This window comes from Phoxinus phoxinus (assembly GCF_949152265.1).
Source record: "Phoxinus phoxinus genome assembly, chromosome: 20".
NCBI classification, from domain to species: Eukaryota; Metazoa; Chordata; class Actinopteri; order Cypriniformes; family Leuciscidae; genus Phoxinus; species Phoxinus phoxinus.
Window position 1 is genome coordinate 19,756,171 of NC_136895.1, and position 22,377 is coordinate 19,778,547.

Here is a 22,377-nt window from a genome sequence, read left to right on the forward strand (position 1 = left end):
TAAGGAACATATGTGTTTTAAGAGGTAAATAATAAGAGTGACAGACAGGACTACATGGAATGTGGGGTCAAATAAGGTGAAGTTTCATCTGATTTGCTGCACTACAATCTTGAAGAGACCAGGACGAGTGTGTTACTGTTTTCTCCTCACTTTTAAAACTTGATAGGTCGTTTTTGTTTTTATTTTTTTGCAATCATATTTATGCATGATTATAGGCCTATGGTTAGTTGCATTTTTTATATATATAATTTGCCCTCTTTTCATCCTCCTGTTAGGTTGTTCCAAAACCAGGATATATCTTCCATGTCTTCATTTACAACAGAAGTGAATCTTTTTTTCTCCATTTGCATGAGGTCACCAGCTCCACCGTCATCATTGTAGATCAGTTTCAACATAAAACAATATGTGCAAAAAGATCTCTATTAATATTTGACCCTTCTGATAGCTCAATGTTTGATTCAGGGGGTAAAAAAACACACTTTGGGAATATCTTATTTTCCTTCTGTATTACTGGTATATATTTAATTCTAGATAACTTCAGGCTACTTAATCGCCGACTTAAAGTGTGCAACTATTGAATCATGTACAGTATATATATCATGTATATCAATATTTTTTTTAATGCAAATGAGGACATTTCGCAGTGCACTCATTGTCCTGTGGACAGACTTCTACTATTGTTGCCTCACCGGGCCTCCATCACACTGGGGAGCCCTCAAAATAACACTGGAGAGGCTTTAGCTTCCATGGAATATGGGGTTGTTGCTTTTGAGCGCCATAATGTGCACCACATGCTTGGATTGGTGTCAATAGTGTCACTCTGTTAAGGGTTACGAAGGGACAACATTGAAGAGGTCCCTTAAGGACACGTGAAAAAAACTCCTCAAAAACATCAGTAACAGGCATTTTACTTGGTACAACAGATCAAAACTACAACATGATTTTGAACCACATATACTATACAATTAATTCCATGTTTTAAAAGATCACTATGACCATCTCTAGCCTAAGACATTTTATAGGATAACTATTGAATTGGCAGTTTTTTGACAAGAATATAGAAGCGTGCTTTTGGATGGTTGACATGTTCCAACAATGTTTAAAACTATTTAAAAAGCATTGAAATTGTGACCAGTTACAGCACTAAAATGTTTCCTATCCATGTCATTTGTCAACTACCCATATGCTATGAACCAACTGCAGAATTCCAAAAGTCTGTTGTTTGGACGTCATGTTGAGTAAGTTTCTGGGTCAGTGTTCCTGTTTTTGGGTCACTGGGGGATAAGCAGCTTTATATAAATAATCAAATATACAACCCCCTTTGACATTCATTTAAAACTTAAAAGTACTTTTTGCAATTTGTACATTCTGAAATCACACTGGTAAAGCCCATCAGGTCATCTCTATGCTCAAATGATTTCACAGAGGAAACCTTATACCTTCAAAAACAAAGAAATCATTGTCACCTTTTACCACTGTCCTTGTGTACAACATTTGATGAGAACAAACTAAAAGATTTGGCTAAGTTGGCTTGTTGGGACCCCAGTGTGGTCAATTGTTTTAGCAGGAACTATTTCGTAAGGGACAGGGTAAAGGTTGTTTTCACTTCCCTCTGGTCCAAAGCAGTTACAGTAGGGCTTACTGTCATAGTGACTAGAAAAGCCCTTGGGCTCAAGAACAGCCGCAAAGGTCTACGACCATTGAAGGGATTTTTCCGTAAATTATCTGCTCGCGGTCATTGAAATACAGCATGTTTATGGGTGACATCTTGGTTGGTGTGCAGCAGGGGCCTGCGCTGCCCCGAGGGTTGGCCTTGTTAACGATGTGACTGTGAGGGTACTTCTGCACGCATTCACCGGAGCAGTAATTGGCCTTGTAGCGCTTCGGCGCAATTATCCAGTCCCAGCCGAAGTCATCGAAGTCGACGGTGAGTGGATACCGGCAGCAACGAGACTCGGTGGAATGCTCATCGCAATCAAGGCCGGTGTCCCTTCTGGACCGCTTGCCAGCGTCTGATATTTTCACCTCCAAGAAGGGTTGCTGGAAGGACGGACATAAGAACAAGTCATACATACTAGGTTTGCAAAGGTGCAATTAAGAACATACTTGACATGAATTGCAATGCACTTGTTACAGGAAGATCCCTTGACCAAGCTGATCCAACTAAACTTTTGTTCAATGGTATAATGGCCCTTGAGATACTGGGCGAGCTCTGGTTGACGGCCTATACCCCAAAAAGGATGAAAGGCAAAGTGGTAGAAGTACTGCCCCTTGTGGAGTTCAAACATACTGTGTCCCTCCACTTTTGCTTTCAAATATCATTCAGACTTGCCAGGATGTGCCAAGTTTGAATAAGATTTGACACCTATGGAGGGCAAGGTTATTAAAGGTATGCTTAAACTCCACAAGGTGCACATTTGATAGGAAGATGATGAATAACAACCAGAATTTGATGACAATAATTTTCGGTCAAGTATCCCTTTATCCACTAGACTAGTCTGTAAGGTAAGACTAAGTACACTTCCTTAAACCTTTTGCAGATTTGTTAATCAAAATTTGTCTAGCATTTGACAATTGTAGTTTGTTCTATTCTAAAGAAGCATGTACCTAAGTACCAATCCATGCGCCGACTTACCAGTCCTTCCTCTCCAGATTCTGGAGAGGTCACAGCCATATCATTTCCATTCGTGTCAAAGGCCTTGATTTCTATCCCAAAGTTACTCTGGGGCTGTTTGAGCCACAACTGCAACAGCTGCTTCATGTCAATGTGCTGCCAGGAGTTTGTCCGGGCATTCACGTCAATTTTTTGTGCACGTATTCTTGAGTGGTTGTTCCCTTCAGAAGATGACCGCAGATGAGATATCTGGATGAAGACTGTGGTTGGCTCCTCAGCTGGTCGGAGATAGATCCAGAGCAAGGCCTTCAGGATGCTGTCGGGCATAATCTTTGGGCTCAGTGAGAAAATGCAACACTTCGGCATTCCCTCAAGATGGGCGATGGATTGCGCTGTAAGGTATTAAGTTTACTAAGACCATGTACACCTTTTTCACCTAACACTCTCAGAAAAAAATAGCTTTAGGGGTATATTTAGGGGTACAACAGCTTGTTACTCAGGCAATACCTTTAAAGGGACAACTTTTGTACAAACTTACTACTAAATGTTCATAGTAGTACTTTTAATGATACACATTACTACTCTAAAGTTATAATATGCTCCTTTTAAGGGTAGATATATCGTCTCTTTAAAGGAACAATTTCGGCACATTTTTCTGACTGTGTAAAAACATTTACCATAGTTAACTATAGTTCAGGGATGGGCAAAACTGCTCCTGGCACCACTTTCCCAGGAATTTTAGTTTCAACCCTAATACAACTCACTTGTCCTAATTGAAGTCTTACCAGTGTGTTTGATTATGGTCGAACTAAAATACAGGGGCAGAGTTGCCCTAAAATTTTTAAACCTTTAATTAATCTTACTTTTTCTGATGACACTGGTGGAAAATACCAGTTGCCAGTTTTATTGACGTAACATCAATGGAGTAACTACTGTATTTTGGCAGAAACTAAGGTTTCCATTGTACATCTTTGTAAGAGTTATTTTCACAGACCAAATGTACTTTGCATGTTGTTTCTTGTGCACAGCTCTGCAAGGTCTGTTGCATTTGGCCATCTTCCAACAACAGCTAAATGAATGAACCATAGTCGGTTCATAGTCAACTCTTTCAGATAGTACAATGGCCCCCAAACGTATTTGGACACTTTAGCCACACTTCAAAAAGTATGAGTTTCATTGCAGTACAACAAAATAACAAACCAAGTGGCATCTGCAAATGATGCCAGCCCTTTCTCAGAACTAACTTAACATGCATTTTAATGACATACATTGTCAGAATATCTTTGGGGTCACTATATTGCAGTACACTGTGGTACTTACGTTCTGTGGCCATGGTAATAATGGTCTCACTGCTGCCTTGTTCCTCATTCTCACTAATGCCTCCATTTTGGTCATACTGGTCCAGGAGCTCCTGCAGTGGAGGTGCTTTGGGTAAGAGTAGCTTGACCGTGTCTCTACTGATGTTCGGAGCCTGTTCTAGACGCAGGATGCTCAAAATCTGAGACTTGATGGAGTGCAGGCGCATGAGTTTACTCTGCTGTCTAAACTGACAGGTCGTGCACTGGCCGTTGTCGTCTCCAGGTGTCACAAATGCTTGCGATGTTGTTGTTGCAGTCAGGCTCTGACTGTGTGAGCCCAGCACACAGATAAAGCTCAGATAAAGAAGGAGACACATATCTTCTGATGTATCTGTGTAGACGTTTACACATTTGGAAATGGGCAGCACCTTTACGCACTCTCTCCAAGCAGCACTGGACAGATGTACAGCCTCCCAGGCAGTTTTATACTTAAGATTCCCTGCTGTTAGATATCATGTGATTGGTTGGATTGATAAGAACAAGTCTAGATGAGACAGCACAGAGATGTTCTGCACTTTGGGTACATTCTGAAAGCAAGTTTTGATTTGAGTATTTTCAGGAGCTGTCTTTTTTATTGTACATAACATTAATTTATTATGCAAATACCATAAATATCATATGAATTTCATTATAATGATCAATTGAAATCTGATGAGCCAGTGTGTGTAGCCATTCAGATGTTTTAAAATACTTCTAGGACCTCTGGAAATGAATCTTTATCATGCTGCTGAGGATTCTATATGGATTGCTAGGACGTTTCTATGTGGTTAATAGGATGGTTGCTTGAAGGTTTTTGCATATTGCTATTCATTTGTGAGGGTTTTAGCATGTTATGGGTAATTGCTAGGGCATTGCTAAGTTGTTCTGACAGGTTTTTAAAGTGTTGTTATATTGACACAATGCTTCTAGGTGGCTGCAAGGGGGTTCTGAGTGATTTTTAGCTTTTTGCCATACAACTAAGTGTGTTCTTTTTAAGACGCCATCATTTTGTTGCTTTGCCATTATGCCGTTACTAGGGGGTTGCTAGGTTGTTTTAAAAGTGTTTTTACAGTGTTAGATGTGGTTTGATTGTATTTGTAGGTGGTTGTTATGATGTTGCTAGAGTCATTTTTATCTTGTTGCTTTACAGTTGAGAGTGTTTTTTTAAAGACATCGTCATGTTGTTGCTTTTCTGTTGTGGATCGTTACTGGGGGGTTGCTAGGTTGTTCTGACAGGTTTTTAAAGTGTTGCTGTATGGTTGACAATGTTTCTAGTTGGCTACTGGGTCTCTGGGTGATATTTGTCCTGTTGCTACAATTGAGAGTGTTCTTTTTAAGACGCCGTCATGTTGCTTTCCCGTTATGGATTGTTACTAGGGGGTTGCTTGGTTGCTCTGAAAGGTTTTTACAGTGTTAAATGTGGTTTGGTTGTATTTGTAGGTGGTTGCTGTGAGGTTGCTAGAGGGATTTTTTATCTTGTTCCTATACAATTGAGAGTGTTATTTTTAAGACGTCGTCATGATGTTGGTTTTCAATTGTGGATTGTTACTAGGGGGTTGCTAGGTTGTTCTGACAGGATCTTAAAGTTTTGCAATATGGTTGACAATGTTTCTAGGTGGCTGCTAGGGGTTTCTGAGTGATTTTTGTCTTTTTGCTATACAATTAAGATGGTGTTCTGAGTTTTTTTTTACATGTCATCATGTCATGATATGGGTAGTTGCTAGGGGGATGCTATTGTTCTGAAAAGTATTGTACAAAATCTCTTCTGTCTAAACACTTTAAAATCGGTGCATTCACCAGTTTATATTGGTGAAAGGGCTCTTTTCATTCTTAGACCACCGCTGTAAACTTTTAACGTTGTGTTTTGGTGATGTGGTGCTTCTTGAATATGCAGGGAAGTGGACTGAGGAAATTATTGCTACAGCTGTTCTGTAACATTTGCCGATACAGATGTCTCTGCTCTCCCTGTCTCTCTTTGTCCAGCAGTGCAGCTTTATTAGATGCATAAATAACAACAGCTGATAGCAGAGGGAGTGGGAGTGGGATACTGAGGGTGGCCTTTGGTGGGTCAGTTACAGCACCACCCGCTGATGGATTATCAAGTTCTTTCAAGAATGATGCTGCTTCAGATGCCGGGTGGGTCTGCTTATTCAAAATATGACTGCACAAACTAAACTCACAAACTCTGCACTGCACAAGCTCTCATTTATGAAAAAAATTAATTTTAACAGGCTCTTTTGCATACCTAAAAAAGTTTTAGAACTTTTTACATTGCAATTATCACATTACTTGCATTGTTACTAGCTTTAAATGAATTACTTGGAAGTGGCAAGAAGGTTTTATGTTGTCTAATGAAAATATGAGTGGTGCTTGTTGTCAGTGCATAACTCGCTGCAATTATGCTAAGGTATTTTGGGTGGTTGCCAGGGTGTTGAGAGGTGGTTGCTATAATGTTCTGGCTGTTTGCTTGAGTCAATTGGCCCATTTTATGGTCTGGTAACCGTGATTTTTCCTGGATATTTAGTTAATCCCGGAACAACATGTCTGCTCGAAATGTAGTCCTATTAACCATATCCCTAAACCTAACCCTACCCATAATTTATCTTTAAAATCAGAGGGAAATGATAGATGAAAAACACTTATGTAGAAGCTCCAAACCCTGATTATAAGCCTAAACATGATATAAACTGTAAACTTGTCCCTCAAATCTGATTGGTTGATTGGAATGTTGTTCCAGGATAAACAAAGATGTTGATGACTTAGTGAAATCACGTTCACCTTTATGGTCTAGCATGGTAAAATTGTAAATCCATTTTTAGTTCATTCATGTTTGTATAGTGGGTATAAAGAAATGGGGTCATGTGCACCAAAAAAACACACAAATTGCATGTCAGTGTGTCTAGTTTAGTGTCTTTATTTGATCTGTAGTGAGTTATGTGCCATCCATACAGACTGTGCCATCATTTCCTCTGGTCAGCCATCTGCAGTGCAACATTGGCATTTTCTCCGGCGTTCTTTAACAGTACAGACACTTTCGCTTCAGTCTAAAAATCAACAAACCACAAAAATTTTCATGATCACCAGGAACAATGCTAATTGGTTTTTTGACATTTATGGGTTCCTCAAAACAAGTTTCGTATCACATAGTGTGTGGGTTATTAAATGCGACGGAAAAATGTGGCTTAAGCATCATGGCAACCTTGACCTAAAATGTTTTTGAATGTTTCCAGATACTCACAGCAGCCCTGAATGAAGCATCCGTGATGTCCTTCAGGTTTATAATGACGTTGTAATATGCTCCATATACTGCCGTTTCCAAAGCTTTAGCCGCTACCTGCACATGACAGGAATCACGCATTGAAATAAATACTGATGTCAGCTTTTTTAACCTTAAAAGTCAAGCCATTTTTGTTAAGTCAAGATTATGACTGTTAGTGCAAAGTGCTTTGGAAGGATGTTTTTATTTTTTATTTTGTGTCTTTTACTCAGTAATTCACCTGAATGTCTGATTTACATGCCACGTTTCCGTATTTCACCATCTCTTTGAGAACGGGCCACAGTGTGTTTATTCTTTCAGCCAGGGACAGTGGGACGACCACCGCCGCTTTCAGACCCTCCTGCATGGCTTCCTCCCTCCTGTACAATCCATAAACAAGATTCAGTATTCATTACTCGCTAAAATAATTGTAGCCACATTAGGGGTCTGATCCATTTGAAAGGTTGTTGTAGCTACTGTGCCATGTTTATGTGTGTTTTCTGCCAATGCTGTTGTAATTTGTTGTAATGGCAGATAAATGCAGGTTGAATGGTTGTGTAATATTAGTTTTATCAGTCAGGCTCTCCTCTGCAAATATAATTGTCAAGTCTTTGCTAGACTTTCTTGTTTCTTTTTGTGATTCATGACATGTTTTTACATCAACCAAACAATTAAACTGGTTTAACAGGATACAGAATGTTCCTTAATTGTCCCAATGACATGTTTGGTCTCTAGTTTGATGGATGAGAAGCTCTGTTTTGACTGATTAAACATCACAAAGGCAATAATAAACCTCACCGTTTGATTTCATCTGCTGTGCCTTTGGGTAATTTCAGGGCAGCCTGTAACAAAATAAATAAATATACACTGTTATTGTCATCTAGATTCTACTGTATATATTTTAAAGCAGTTTCGATGGTCTGATGTTACAAAAGTGGTGTATTTAAAATGGCAAATTCATTCATTTAATATTCTTTTCAAAGTCATTGAATGTTGTTTGTGTTCGGTTATGTACCATGTAGCTGTTAAAGGCCGTTGAATCAGCGTCCACTTTTAACAATAAGTCGTTCATGGCTTCATGAAATGGAGGGATAAGTTTCCTCATCTCCGCATCCAAAGACTCAAACTGCTTCTTACCGTACGTCATCTGACCGACCATGCAGCCCAGAGCTGCACCCTTACAATGAGATACATGTATTAATTAGTGCTGTCAAATCGATTAATCACACCTAGCATAAAAGTTTGTGTTTATTTCTTATTTGTGTGTATATATCCTTTTTTTTTTTTACATATATATTATGTGTGTGTGTGTGTGTGTAGTATATATATATATATATATATATATATATAAATATGTAAATGTATATACACGCATATATTATTTAAACAAACTTATATGTTAGATGCGATTAATCACGATTAATCGATTTGACAGCAATTGTCATTACAGTTATTTACATTAATTTACAGTCGTTACAGTCACATTTTATATTTAATATATTTATAAAATTGCTTATTATAAATTATTATTATAATTATTGTACATATATATATATATGTAAAATTATGTTTAAAAATAATGTAAATATAAAATAGTTATTTATAATGTATATATCTAATAAATATTTGATATTCTAAAATATTATATATAAATAATAAATAACATTTATTATTACATTCAATTTGTTTTTATATATATATAATGATGATTACCATAGCAGCGATTGCAGCAGAAACTGATCCTCCACCAGGAGCCGCTGTTCTGGCCCCAACGCTGCGGACAAACTTCTGCAGAGACAGAGACGCAAGCCGCCCTTCGCCCTGATTGTCCTGTACCATATACCTAAACTCAGCGTGAACCAATTAGATACAGTGCTTCTGTTAGTCATCGAGATGGCAAATCATTGTTATTCCACGGACATACTTTTGCGACTTACTCAATGATTCTCTCCTTTGGAACAAATGACCCCAAAGAGTCGAGTCCCAGTTTGCTGATAACCTGAGAGAGGAAAATAGTGAGAGATTGATTTGCTACCGCGTTGAACGTTTGACCGTCTTGATTTTAACCCACCAGTCGGATTTTGTGCTCCTCTTCCACAACGAACAGCTTTTCTCTCTGGATGTAGAAGTCTGCACAGTCCAGCATCGCCTTGAGAGGAATCAGACCCACTATCTGAGACCCCACCACTGGCAGGTTCAAATCCTATACAGGTAAAATGAATATAAATCCAATTCTGATTCATGCAATTTCAACTTATTCTGATTCTGTTTCCAATTGAGATTTGAATGACTGAAAGCAATTCACCTTGGCATCTCTACAGATCTCCTCATACACCATGTGCATGGGCGTCAACTCAAAGTCCAGGATGTTAGTGGACACCTGAGCCAGGTTGGCCTCTTCCAGGTACCATCCCATTCCCTGAACCTTTTTGAGAAGCCCGGGCTGCAGCAGAAGCATTCACAAACAAGAAGGAAGAAGAACATGATAAAAACCTCAAGGAAGTGATAGATATAATTACGTCAGATTCTCAAGTTCTAGATTTGACGCACACTGAAAACCGAGACCAATACATTGACGTCAGACAAAGACATACTTGATCTTTGCCCCGGCCCTGTTCTCTAATATCCAGTGCGATTCTGTGAGCCTGTTCCTTTGTGCTCAGAAGGTTCACGTTGTAGGCGACGAGAAACTTTCGGGCGCCGGTGACAGTGGCGCCCCAAGAGGGAACGAAGGTGGCAGGGCCATATTCAGGGGTCCATTCGCTCTTTTTCAACTGCATGGGGGACAAAGCACAAAAGAGCAAGAAAATTAGATTAATTTATTTTAACTTAAGGTGTATACTCATTTCGATGCAAACATGGCACGTAAAACAGTGCTGTTTCTCAGAAATAAGGCCACAGAGGTCACATAATTGAGGTCTGAAAGTCCTCGAACACTAAAGGCATGGGCGTCGGAACCATTGTATATGGGTGGGACAAGACCCACCCACTTTTTAAGACCAATGAAATTGGACCCACTCACTTTTACATTCAGCGCATATGTCTGTTCGCTTTTCAGAGCGCCATCAGTCAAATCCATTCCACTTGAGGAATGCCCTAATGAATTAAACTCCATTTCCGCTGAAATCGCTACATTATATTTCTCAACGAGCTGCAACTGATGAAAATAACCGCTCGCTGTACCCTTCTAGTCAAATATTGCGTTGCAAACATCAATAACAGATTTAAGTTGACAATGCTGTGTGGTATCAGCAGCGGGCTAATCCATGGATAGCTGTGCATTTAATGCACGACGTGAAGCAGAGTTTAGTTTACTTGTTTAATTAAAAGGCACCAGAATACATGACATGGCATTTACTCCAGTAACAGTTTTCTGGGGGAGGACCCACCCACTTTTCTTTTGCTTCCGACGCCCATGTCTAAAGGCCCAAATATACTCAAGTGAAGTTCTTTTTCGTTCTTTGCTTACACTTCAAGCGAAATCAAAGAACGCACTGGTGTGAAGTCATCTTGAAAAAAATAAGCCCAATTGAAGTTTTGGGAGTTTGCTCCTGCTGGTAAACACCTTCGAACCAATGGTCAGTAGCGGTTACGTAAAGGTGGGTGTGACTCTGTGGCTCCGCCTTCTTGGAATGTACATTTTCTCTGGATCATTTATTTTGGTTGCTATGATCAGATGCTTTCTTAACTAGAAAGAAGTTCAAATTACCATTGAACATACCCCGCCCACAGAAGAAATGAACTAGAAAAGATTTCCAAATCAAATAAGGTCGTAGCCACGCCTACCTATTATGTCATCGCAGGGACCAATGGTAGTTTGAAAATGTTTACCAACCGGAGCAAACATTTCCGGAATGTTTGCTTTAGCAAGCTGTTTCAAAACTCCCAAAACAAACTCCAAATGAGCTTCGTTTTAGCCTGATGTTGTTCAAAATTACACCACTTTGCTCTTTGATTTCACTTAAAGTAAGCATATCAGGGTATATTAATTATAAAGTATTTATACATTATTGCACATTATTTTTTTAAATCATGTGGCCCCGTAATCTTTAATCAAAATAACTTCTCCCTCTTGCAGTGTCCTCTCTGATGACATGTTTACTGGCACGAGGGCGGGGCAACCTGTCACTCACATGAGATCGACCAATAGCAAACCACAACAATCCAATGATCCAATGTATTTCCGTTGGACAAAATCAAGTCCCGCCCTACATTTCTTGTTCCAGATCCCGTTTCATCAATCTCAAAGAAGTAAGGTCACAGATATGACATCATATGAGATCTCACAAATGAGAAGCCACAGAATTGAGGTCTAGACGAGTTCTTACCTTCTCCGGTAATGCCTCGTATTCTCCTGCACGAACGGAGGGAAGTGACCTTCTGCTTTCTTTTCTAGCCGCCTCTCCGTAGAGATAGACTACAAGACAAAGACAAGAAGAATGGAGGATGGGACTGAAGTGATTCTCAAACAGTTCAGGCAATAAACACCATGACCTTGGCCCATACAAACCCACCTGGCACATGCAGCATGTCTGACAATCTCTGGCCAAATTTATTGGCACACTGTACGCACTCCTCCATGGTGACGTTCTGCACCGGTATGAAGGGACACACGTCCATCGCACCCATCCGAGGGTGTTCACCTGTTCAAAAACATAATTTTTACTAAATAAATGAATGTGATGTATGATGACTTTACAGTAGCCTATGTCAGCTACTGCCTCCACAGCTGTACCTGAGTGTTTGGTCATGTCTATGAGTTTAAACGCAACACGGGCAGCGTTCAGCGCCCCCTCGATTACAGCCTCGGGTGAGCCCACAAAAGTGTACACCGTCCTGTTCGTCGAAGACCCTGGATCGACGTCCAGCAAGCTGCAGCTCTCCGTGGCAGAGATGGCATCGGCTATGGCATCAATGACCTGGATATTATATATATATATTGGCCAAAATATTGTCATGTAATGCTAAGAAAACTCTGTACATGCATTACTGTATAAATCGTCTAACAAAAAAAAATGATATTTGTAAAATGTAACAACAACAAAAAAGTAAACATTATTTATTTTGTGTAGGCTACTAAAGAAAGGTCTACTAAACAAAGAAACGAAACAAAAACATTTTATATGTATTTATCTTATAAGCAACCAGGTAGCCTAATGATGACTCTAGCTGGCCTCCTCTTAGAGTTGCATTAAACTATTAGTGAATGATTCACTAAAAAGAACCAACTCAGAGTCATTCGCTCTATAATAGGGTTACAAAGGTCGCGATATTTGTTTCTGATTCACTAAAAAAATCACTTCGTTATAATTCGTTCAAGAATCGATTGACCATGCTGCAAATTAAAAATAACCGATTCGTAAGAGTGATAATTATGTTTAAAAATCGGACAGCGGTTGCACGGTTTGATTCACTAAAAGAACCAGCGCATACGACTCCTTGATTCAGGAATCGGACTACACTGTGGTCGTGCTGTAATTTATAAAAAGAAACGACTCACTTATTTGTCTCGGTGTATGTTTTTAATTGACTAAAAACAACCAAATTAGAGTCGTTCGTTCGGGAGTTGGACTAGAACCGGCTCACGAATCATTTCGTTCGGGAATTGGACTACAGTCAGACGGACGGACTGATTGTTTTTGATTGCGGCTTCGTTGAATAAACTCTGTCATAGTATTTTAGTAGGTACAGTGTTCAGTCAGCATCAACGGGAGAACCTGATAATTTGGTTGATAATTTGGTTATCAGTAGCCTACCAAATGTATGACCTATTTAATTAATCCAGTCAGTCATCATGTCTTACCTCCTTGTTTCGCCCCTCTGAGAAATTGGGTACACATTCCACCAATTTTGCCATGACTGCAAGAAAACACAAATTTTCCTCTCACCCACTTGTCTACTGACTACTCTGGTTCCCCAAAGTGGAACATAAAGCGTCGGCAAACATATATTTTGAATAATTAACCTGCCCTGTGAACTGGATTTAGGTCATTTGGCAATGATTCTTCTATCTTCACTGATAACCATTTTTGGGGAGGGTTTCCCTTCAAACATTGTTCAGACTTTGGGAAAACCTCCCAAAAGGTCAGTACATTGTCATTTTTAAAACAGTTTCTGGCTACGGCTGGGTTTATGGTTGTTTAATGGTATTTGGTCTTTCAGTATAGCAACTAGCAACAAAATACAGCCTGAGACTTGATAAGGCAGACAGTTTAAATGACTCTTGAAAAGCACCAAAACAGTTGCATCACATCCCCCCAAAAAACAGGCTGTGGTGTCTGGTTAATGAATAAACCAGAAAGGGGCCAAAGAGGTGACAAGGACAACTTTACCCCTTCCCCATGTTTTTGGATGGCACAAAAATACCCTCAAAGCAACACTGACATTATGCAAGAATGAGAAGTGTAAAGTTCACAGAATGAGTGAAATTCAGCAATATGCTTTTCAAGGCAGATTCAAATATTACATATTATTATTTAAATTCGTATAATAATATATTGCAAGAATAAGTTATAAGGATTATAATTTATTTTATCATATTATTATTAATTATACATAAAAATAACAATACATTTTATTAACATACAGGGGCAGCAATGAACACTGGATTCGTCATTACCCGCCAGCTACTCGCGCAGAAGAAGAAACGGCAACCGGAAGAGAACCGTACAAGAAGAAACACCAGCGGAAGGCGGTTGTTTTTTTATTAGCTCATTTGCTAATGTAAACCCGGTCTATTTCTCGTTGTTTTAAAAACTACCGCTCACTTTTACTCTGGAGATCACAATAAAGTGGTAGGGAGGATGTTGGCTACAGGAGCGGTGAGTTTTTAACGGTTTTGGGCGTTTTACGCTTGTTTATGCCGTGGCCTGATAGAGCTAACGGCTAAAGCTAATGCAGTCGGTTACTATGGTGATATATTAAAGCATATTTGTTGCTTTATATTAGAATATGCGTATATATCTTGCGCAGTGTGACTCTATGTAGTTATTCGCGTGCGTATAGCGTAACTTAAGGAGTCTATCGAGTTGCTCCACATGTGTCCTGTGCTGTTTGTAAACATGTGTTGGCATTAACTTAGTTGGTTATGAATGTGGGATTAATAATTAAGGATTAGATAAGGGATATTAAACATTTAAAGATATCAAATCTTTAATGCATATAATTGAATAGGCCTCCAAGTTTATTACATTATAATTATGAGGAACGTAAAAGCATAAACAAGCAATAATAAGAAATAGAAATTGAGCAGAAAAGAGTATAAATACATATCCAATAATAAAAATGGGCTTGAGAATCAGCCTTGACCTAATATAAAAGTTGGTTCTGAATTGCTAATACATCAGCTGCTTGGATTTCTCTTGTTTTAGTTTGAAGTTGTGTGACTTGTGTCTGTCCTGTAGACTGTAACCACGGCGGGTCTGGCGCAGGTGGACCGTGAGAAGATCTATCAGTGGATCAATGAGCTCTCCAGTCCTGAGACGCGCGAGAACGCCCTGTTGGAGCTCAGCAAGAAGAGGGAGTCTGTGACGGATCTGGCCCCGATGCTCTGGCACTCCTGCGGGACTATAGCGGCTCTCCTACAGGTGCCTGTCAATCACTTAATGTCGAGTTCAACAAGTCAAGTCGTTTTATACAATACTAGGCTGCGTTTCCCCAAAAACATCATGAGGCAAATTGAGCATAGAGAACATTGGTGGCAATGGACTTCACAATCAACGCTCGCGATGCTTTTGGGAAACGCAGCTCAGATTGTTTCAAAGCATCTTTACAGTGATAACAGGAAAATTATGCATTTTGGATGTTCAGTTTCAGTTTCGTTCAGATCATCAATTATTAAATTAGTTCATTTAAACTATAAATCAGTTCTGCATAAAATGATGTAATCGTCCAGATTAGCTGAGTTCTCATACAGCAGCGTCAGTACAGTCAGATCAATAATATTGTTGAATATTAAGTGTCCCCAACTAAGCAAGCCAGAGGTGACAGTGGAAAGGAATACGAGCTCGGGATCGCACGTTGTCCGAGAGGCGGCTTTCTGTGAGATCTAGGCAGGTGGTGCTGGGGAAGGTGGAGGACAAGGAAAATTCCCATAGCGTGCTGCACTGAGGGTGCTTTTCGTTTTTTTATTTGTGCGTCCTCGTTTCCTTCCCTCGCTTCCTGTCCTCGCGTCTTGGCTCCAACCCCTGTAGGGCGTGAGGGAAGGATACTCATGTTATGACTCCCCGGGAAGCTTCCTCATTCCTTTGTCTCCTTGATGTACAATTAGAGAATTGAGATGCCCTTCAAGATGCCTGAGTGAGATCGGTTTCCGGGTCACAGGCTGGATGACGTAGGAGCGAGGAAGCATCAATTTGAGTATTGAGAAGCACCCTGAGTTGAGCCGGTTTGGGACGGAAATCAGTAGGTTACGTAGATGCAACAAACAGACCGATTGGCCAAAGCAGTCGGCTTTAAGAGAACCAATCAGCTGCTCGGCAGAGTTTCATGAGTGAACTTTGTATTTATTTGTTGATATATAAACGTGTTGGCATTAGATTAGGTTTGAATGTGTGATTAATAATAATAGTTATTAATTATAAAATATTAAGAATCACTGACTAATAATTTAAAATATTGTTGAAATAAAATTACAACAGTGTAGGTCTAAACAAAAACAGAATTAAAATTGTAAAACTGAATATTTTTATATAGATTTGTCGTATGTAGAGTATTAATTTATCGATTAAACCAATTTTTTAATGTATATATTTTGTTGAAAATGAATGACATTTGATAGTACAACAATTAGAAAATATTGTTTCAAATTTCAGAAAAAAAGGGAAAAGGTTAAAATAATAATATTTATAACTAATTAATGTATTATTTTGCAGAAAAATTGTTATAAACATTAAAATATTAAAAATTTAAAAAATGTATAAAATACAGTATAACATTTTGCAAATGACGATACAAGAACAATTACTAAAGAAATAAAAAAAAGAGTATTATATAAGGTGATTTGTAACTGCATTTTTATTGATGTTTATTTTGATTGATACGTTTATAAAGATTTTGGATGAAAATCAATTACATTTCAGTAAAATCTTTAAAATATTCAGATATTAATTGAAATATTAAAGGGGACAAAAACAATATGAACATTTAATAATAATATGTAACAAGTAATCTGTCATTTTCCAGGATGAATGAATAAAGTTATAGACATTTTTGCAATTGATAAATTTAGTTATTAAAAAAAAACAAAAAAAAAATAATACTTTAAAATGTTCATATATAAAGTGACTTTTTGATTGAATTTTCAGGTTATAAATTTGGTTTATAAATATAATGGTTTGAATAGAAATTCTGATATTTGACTGTAAAATAATTTGAAAGTAATCTTTCAGGTATTCAAATACTAATCCAAACATTAGAAAATGATACAAGTATAAAATAAATAATAATAACAGTAAAGGTTAGATTTCATAATAAAGGTTCAAACGGTTTAAATTTGTTTTTAAAGTGATATTACCAGGTTATGGTGTAATTTTTTTCTCCTTTTTTTTATTTTTTTTTTACAGGAAATTGTGAACATCTACCCATCCATAAATCCCCCGACACTGACAGCACACCAGTCTAACCGAGTGTGTAACGCTTTAGCACTGCTGCAGTGTGTGGCCTCTCACGTAGAGACACGGTAACTCATTTTCTGTATACACCAGATATGACACTGTCTTTAATCTTGTGCCACACTGACTCTTTTTTTTTCATCCTCAGCTCTGCTTTCCTGGCAGCTCACATCCCTCTGTTTCTGTATCCCTTCCTGCACACGGTCAGTAAAACTCGACCCTTCGAATACCTGCGACTCACAAGTCTGGGCGTTATCGGTAAGAAAACCGGCTAATGCAGGAAAAAATCCAACAACTGTTTTAGTAAATAAGAGTGCAATGACATGTGGTCGTTTTATAGGAGCACTGGTGAAAACAGACGAGCAGGAAGTGATCAACTTCCTGTTGACCACAGAAATCATTCCTCTCTGTCTGCGCATCATGGAGTCCGGCAGCGAGCTTTCGAAAACGGTTTGGTTACAAAAACATCACCAAATTTCTTCTCGCATATATATATATTATTTTGGACAATTTTAAACTTTGAATCCAGGATTCAGAAAGATGAATGTATTTTGCAGGTGTTTAAACCACATGAGCGTTTGTTTCTCTCTCTCTCTCTCTCTCTCTCTCTCTCTCTCTCTCTCTCTCTCTCAGGTGGCCACGTTTATACTGCAGAAGATCCTTTTGGATGACACGGGTCTTGCGTATATCTGCCAGACCTACGAACGCTTTTCACATGTCGCCATGATTCTGGTGAGTAACTTATTTGTATTGTTCAGAATTATTATTATGCTTGATTGGCATCTGTTACTTATGTCAATCAGACTGAAAGTTAAACATGTTAGACACTTTATATTGTCTGATTCGCTGGCTATTAGCAGTTCTGGATTGTGATTGGCTCATTTAAGTGCTGTTTAAGCTTAAGGATTATGTGTGGGGTTTTTGTGCTTTTTGTCTCGCAGGGGAAGATGGTTCTTCAGTTGTCTAAGGAGCCTTCGGCTCGCCTACTGAAACATGTTGTGCGATGTTATTTACGACTCTCTGACAACTCCAGGTATTTTTTTCTCTCTGATTTTCTCCTTGCTCATTTTTTAGCCTATAGGAGGTGCACAAACGTTGCAGTTGGGAAAAGTTGAAGATTTGGGAGCCCGTTTGTGCTGCTTAATCATTTGATGTTTGCAATTAATACAACATTAAATACACTAATATTAGAATGATTTCTGAAGAATCATGTGACACTAAAGACTGAAGTAATGATGCTGAAAATTCAGCTTTGCATCACAGGAAAAAAAATCAATTTTTTTTTTAATCAAATAAATGCAGCCTTTAGTGAGCAGAAGAGACTTTCAAAAATATTAAAAAAATCTTACCAACCCAAAACTTTTGAATGATAGTGTAGAAGAAAAAAACAAATTACATTTTAAATACATTACATTTTGAACCAAATTTGAACAAAAAAAAACAACAAAACAAAATTCGATACAACAGATGAAATGCAATTCAATTTATAATATACATTTAGAAAATACGTTTTATATTCATATACATTTTTTTAAAATTTCTAATTTAAAACATTTGAGTTAATTTAAATGTTTAATTCAATTATATTTAAATATTTTTTATTAAAATTTATATATACGTTACACTGTGTATATATACATTACTCTGTTTCTGTCCTAAATTAAACAACTTGGATGTTTATTAATTTATTGAAATTAATTTCAACTTAAATTACATTAAACAGACTTAAAAAACGAGTTAAATCTTGTATAAAAAAGTTGAAAACTGCTTAACTTATTTTACTGAGTTAAAGCAATGTAAACACATAATGTATGTTGTCATAACTTATTGATCATATAATTTTTTAGTGTACTTGACTTTCTAAAACACTGTATTTCCTCTTTCTCAGGGCGAGAGAAGCTCTGCGTCAGTGTCTGCCGGACCAGCTGAAGGACACCACGTTTGCTCAAGTGCTAAAGGACGACTCCACCACCAAACGCTGGCTCTCACAGCTCGTCAAAAACCTACAGGAAGGGCAGGTCACGGACCCCCGCGGCATCCCTTTACCACCTCAGTAACACACTCGTACAAAACCCTCCAGGACAGCCAGCACCTCACCTTACACACATCAGACTGTTCTTACATACAAGGGCACTTAATATTTTTTGCCAAGATGATCAGAAACGGTGCTCAGCATTTACGGTTTGTTTTTCGAGATATTACAATTGACTTTGGACTCTGCTGGACTGAGGAAGAGTCAGTCTCATCCATTATTAGTTTTTTTTTTCTTGTCTCTTTCCTCTATGCCTTTTTGACAGAATCGAGAGGAATTGAAAGACTGTATTGTCTGTATTTTTCATCACAAAAAAAGAAAACGTGTTTGTTATTTTGAATGCTGTTAAATAAACAGTCTCATGTCATCGTAAATGTCAAGTGAAATTGCCAACCGCTGTGCTGCTTTTCGGGTCTGGAGGATGAGTTAGGATATTTCGGCTAATACGGTATTATATTTTCATTAAAGAACTTTTTGAAATTACGTGAATGAAACAGGATGAGCGTATAGAAATAAGTTGTACTTTTGGAAAAGTCGCCAAACACAACGTCATAAAACAGGTTAATTTAGACCTGACTTTTGGAGCAACAAGTTGAGCTGATAATATTGCATTTTACAGTCATCATTTGATATATACACAGTAATATACTAATATAATTTTTTTTTTCCTGATATACTGTTTTTTTAAATAGCACTCAGTAAAGTGTTAGCGTTGCATCTTTAATACTTGCATAAAAAAAAAAAAAATACTTGCATCATTGGCTGCCACCTGCTGGCCATTAGTGGCATTGCAAAAAACAAAAATAATGGGCATTTGTTTTCAAATAAAGATTTTTTTTTTAATGCAGTAAAACCGGCGGTAAACTATTTTTTATCATAAAATTACTGTTACCTGTTCAGCTTTATTCAATTTTTCCCCATGCAGAAATGTATATGAGCCATTTTCCATAAACTGTGAAATAAAATCCTATGCAATTACAAGCGTCATATCAACCGAACGGTCAGTTGAGTTTAGTTGCTAATCACCTTTGTGTAATGAACGAACTGATACGCTGTTAAACCCAAGGTGAGAGTTTCATTGAGGGGATGTCTGTGATGGAAAGTGTTTGACCGTGTGTGTGTGTGTGTTCGTATAAGAGTCTGGAAGCGCTCCAGCCTTTGGCTCGATGATATAGCCAGTAGGCAGGGACCCCCTTTTAAAGATGCCAGCGCTGTGTGTGTAAGCTGAGCTCAGACATTGAGCTCAGTTGTTTTATTCATGAACAGACACACGAGGAAGGGACAGAGAAGTAGTATTCCGAATAGGAGATGAAGCCAGGTCTGAAATCGACCGGCGAGACCCCTTGATAGGAGTAAAGTATTCAAATGTGTTTATTTAGAATTCGAGATGTTTGGTCTAAATTGGCCTAACAAGTTTTTTCCGCTCTCGTTCCCTTTTCCTCTTTCTGTCTAAACGCAGTTTAACGGAGTTGTTAAATGTTGAATGCCTACTTAAGTAACTTGATCCGATCATCTGGGGGCTCCGCTAAAAGGGCCCCAGTGAGGGAAGTCAAGCGTAGACAATAGACTCTTGAGCTGTGCTCTACAAACACGCATTAAACTCCCTGACACGGGTGTTTCTGGACGGCGCGGCCCGATATACGGCTGTCAACATGCCATGAAGGCATTTGAATATTTTATGAAAATTCGGTTGCTTTTTTGATCATTTGTGTATATACTGAAGTAATCCTCCTCCATAACTCTTAAAGGGAACGCTTTTTATAAAGTAAGTGGCACAATGTAATATGGTAATAGTTCTTACTGACCAATCTGTCCAAAAAGGATTAATCTAGTTTTAGAGTTTAATCAAACCCCCATTTTTTTATGGTATTATCCGCTAACAGTGATTGACTGTCGCACAGTTCTGAACAAAATTCAAGGCTGTAGTGTGATTGGTTCGCAAAGCACACGTGATCCAAGTAAGCCGTTACACTTTCTCCAATGGTAGACCCCCACAAACCCTTGTATCTCCCAATAATAAGACCATCTCTAGTATTTACCTATCATCCACTTGGAATACCCATTCACAAAACAGCAGTAGCTCTTTTGACCATTACTACCATCCAACCTGGGGCCTGTACCATGATGGTAGTTGAACAAACTCAGGGTTACAGGATTAGTTTTGAGTTGACCAAACCAATCCAACCAGGCTTTGTTCGTACTATGATGCTGATCATCAACTTTCTCTGTCAACTCAGGCTTTGATCCTGAATCACATGCTGAGAAAGAGTGAAACTGCAATTCATTTCTCGCGAGAGAAGCAGCGCGATTCACTTCTCTCTTCTGCAGAATATTACAAGATTGAAAAATATTAAGAATTGAAACAAATTTACACAGCAAGAAGAAAATAGCTGTCTATGAAAGAGGACAACTAAAAGAAAAAGTCTTGCTATATCAGTGCAAGTTGTGAAGTTAATTTATACAGTTGATAAAGGTATAGAGAGAATTGAATATTTAAGCTCACATGTAGTCATTTTGTAGCTTTATCAATTGATTATAAAGCGTGTTTATATTACCTTCATATATTTATTAATTTAATCTGCGTAATAATAATATTTGATAAACTAAAATTACTTGTGTGATCGATTAAGGCTATATAAGGCCCCTTTTACACGTACATGGTTATTTTGAAAAACGGTTTCGTTTCCCTTTGGTTGTGCCCCTCGTTTACACGCAAACCGAGAATTCTCCTCTGAAAACGAGTCTTTCTAAAAACTCCGGCCAGAGTGGAGATTTTGGAAAACTCCGTTTGCATGTAAACTGAGAAAAACTGAGTTTTAGGCAGTCGACGTCACAGTATGCGACAGAACTTGCACTGCGTCAAAAGTGCGACCTATATTTTCGGGATTCTGATTGGCTAATGTGGGCTTGGCATGCTCTTGACGGCATATATACGGGTTCGTGTAAACGAACACTTTTCTGAAAACGGAGAGGGTGAAATGTCCGTTTATGAAAATAACCGGCCACGTGTAAACGTAGCCTAAATCATACAAAATTATTATTCTAAATAAGCATTATAACAGCCAGACGATTTTGTCTTTAAAAATCATTTGCTATTTAGTGACCTTTAATTTGGAGTAGAAACAGGTGGAATGACTTTATCCTTGGTTCACAGCTGATTGGTCTAAGTTCGGTTTGGAACCTCTTACCTGGAACATCACCTGCCCCGGACCAGGTTAGTCGTGGATCGAACACTGCTAAAAGCCAAACCACTTTCATGGTGCCTAAAACCCAGGGTTGGCACAAACTAAACTGAAACATACCTGGCTAGCCACCTAAACCGGCTTCATGGTATAGACCCCAGGACACAATTCATTTTCAACTAAATAGCAACATGATAAAAAAGATTCAGAATACCTTCCTAGCTGAACAGAAACAACGTAGAATTGTGGCTGTTTTGATTCGGCTTAGTAAGCAAACAGAAGAGTAGCACCCTAGAAACAACATAGCAACTTGTTAAAACAACTTAGAACATCTTATCAACAACA

At 38.3% G+C, this 22,377-nt stretch overlaps 3 protein-coding genes across 3 annotated transcripts; 1 reads left to right on the forward strand and 2 right to left on the reverse strand.

Moving 5' to 3' along the window:
- Positions 1 to 767: 767 nt before the first annotated feature.
- On the reverse strand, positions 768 to 6,533 carry mstna (myostatin a). Its single transcript, XM_079592454.1, has 3 exons — positions 3,935 to 6,533; positions 2,636 to 3,006; positions 768 to 2,040 (listed from the first exon to the last, which is right to left on the reverse strand). Exons 1-3 carry the CDS (start codon positions 4,287 to 4,289, stop codon positions 1,672 to 1,674), a joined length of 1,095 nt encoding a protein of 364 aa, XP_079448580.1. The 5' UTR covers positions 4,290 to 6,533; the 3' UTR covers positions 768 to 1,671.
- A 316-nt stretch (positions 6,534 to 6,849) lies between these two features.
- On the reverse strand, positions 6,850 to 13,396 carry ftcd (formimidoyltransferase cyclodeaminase). The gene is made up of 14 exons (XM_079593569.1): positions 13,011 to 13,396; positions 11,943 to 12,126; positions 11,722 to 11,850; positions 11,536 to 11,624; positions 9,802 to 9,981; positions 9,513 to 9,650; positions 9,279 to 9,410; positions 9,145 to 9,206; positions 8,921 to 9,050; positions 8,223 to 8,384; positions 8,006 to 8,049; positions 7,449 to 7,587; positions 7,190 to 7,285; positions 6,850 to 6,995 (listed from the first exon to the last, which is right to left on the reverse strand). The coding sequence occupies exons 1-14, from the start codon at positions 13,062 to 13,064 to the stop codon at positions 6,912 to 6,914; spliced, it is 1,623 nt and encodes a 540-aa protein (XP_079449695.1). The 5' UTR covers positions 13,065 to 13,396; the 3' UTR covers positions 6,850 to 6,911.
- A 399-nt stretch (positions 13,397 to 13,795) lies between these two features.
- cnot9 (CCR4-NOT transcription complex subunit 9) lies at positions 13,796 to 19,841 on the forward strand. Its single transcript, XM_079593570.1, has 8 exons — positions 13,796 to 14,028; positions 14,611 to 14,793; positions 16,771 to 16,886; positions 16,967 to 17,076; positions 17,159 to 17,268; positions 17,452 to 17,550; positions 17,760 to 17,851; positions 18,707 to 19,841. The coding sequence occupies exons 1-8, from the start codon at positions 14,011 to 14,013 to the stop codon at positions 18,873 to 18,875; spliced, it is 897 nt and encodes a 298-aa protein (XP_079449696.1). The 5' UTR covers positions 13,796 to 14,010; the 3' UTR covers positions 18,876 to 19,841.
- Positions 19,842 to 22,377: the final 2,536 nt, after the last annotated feature.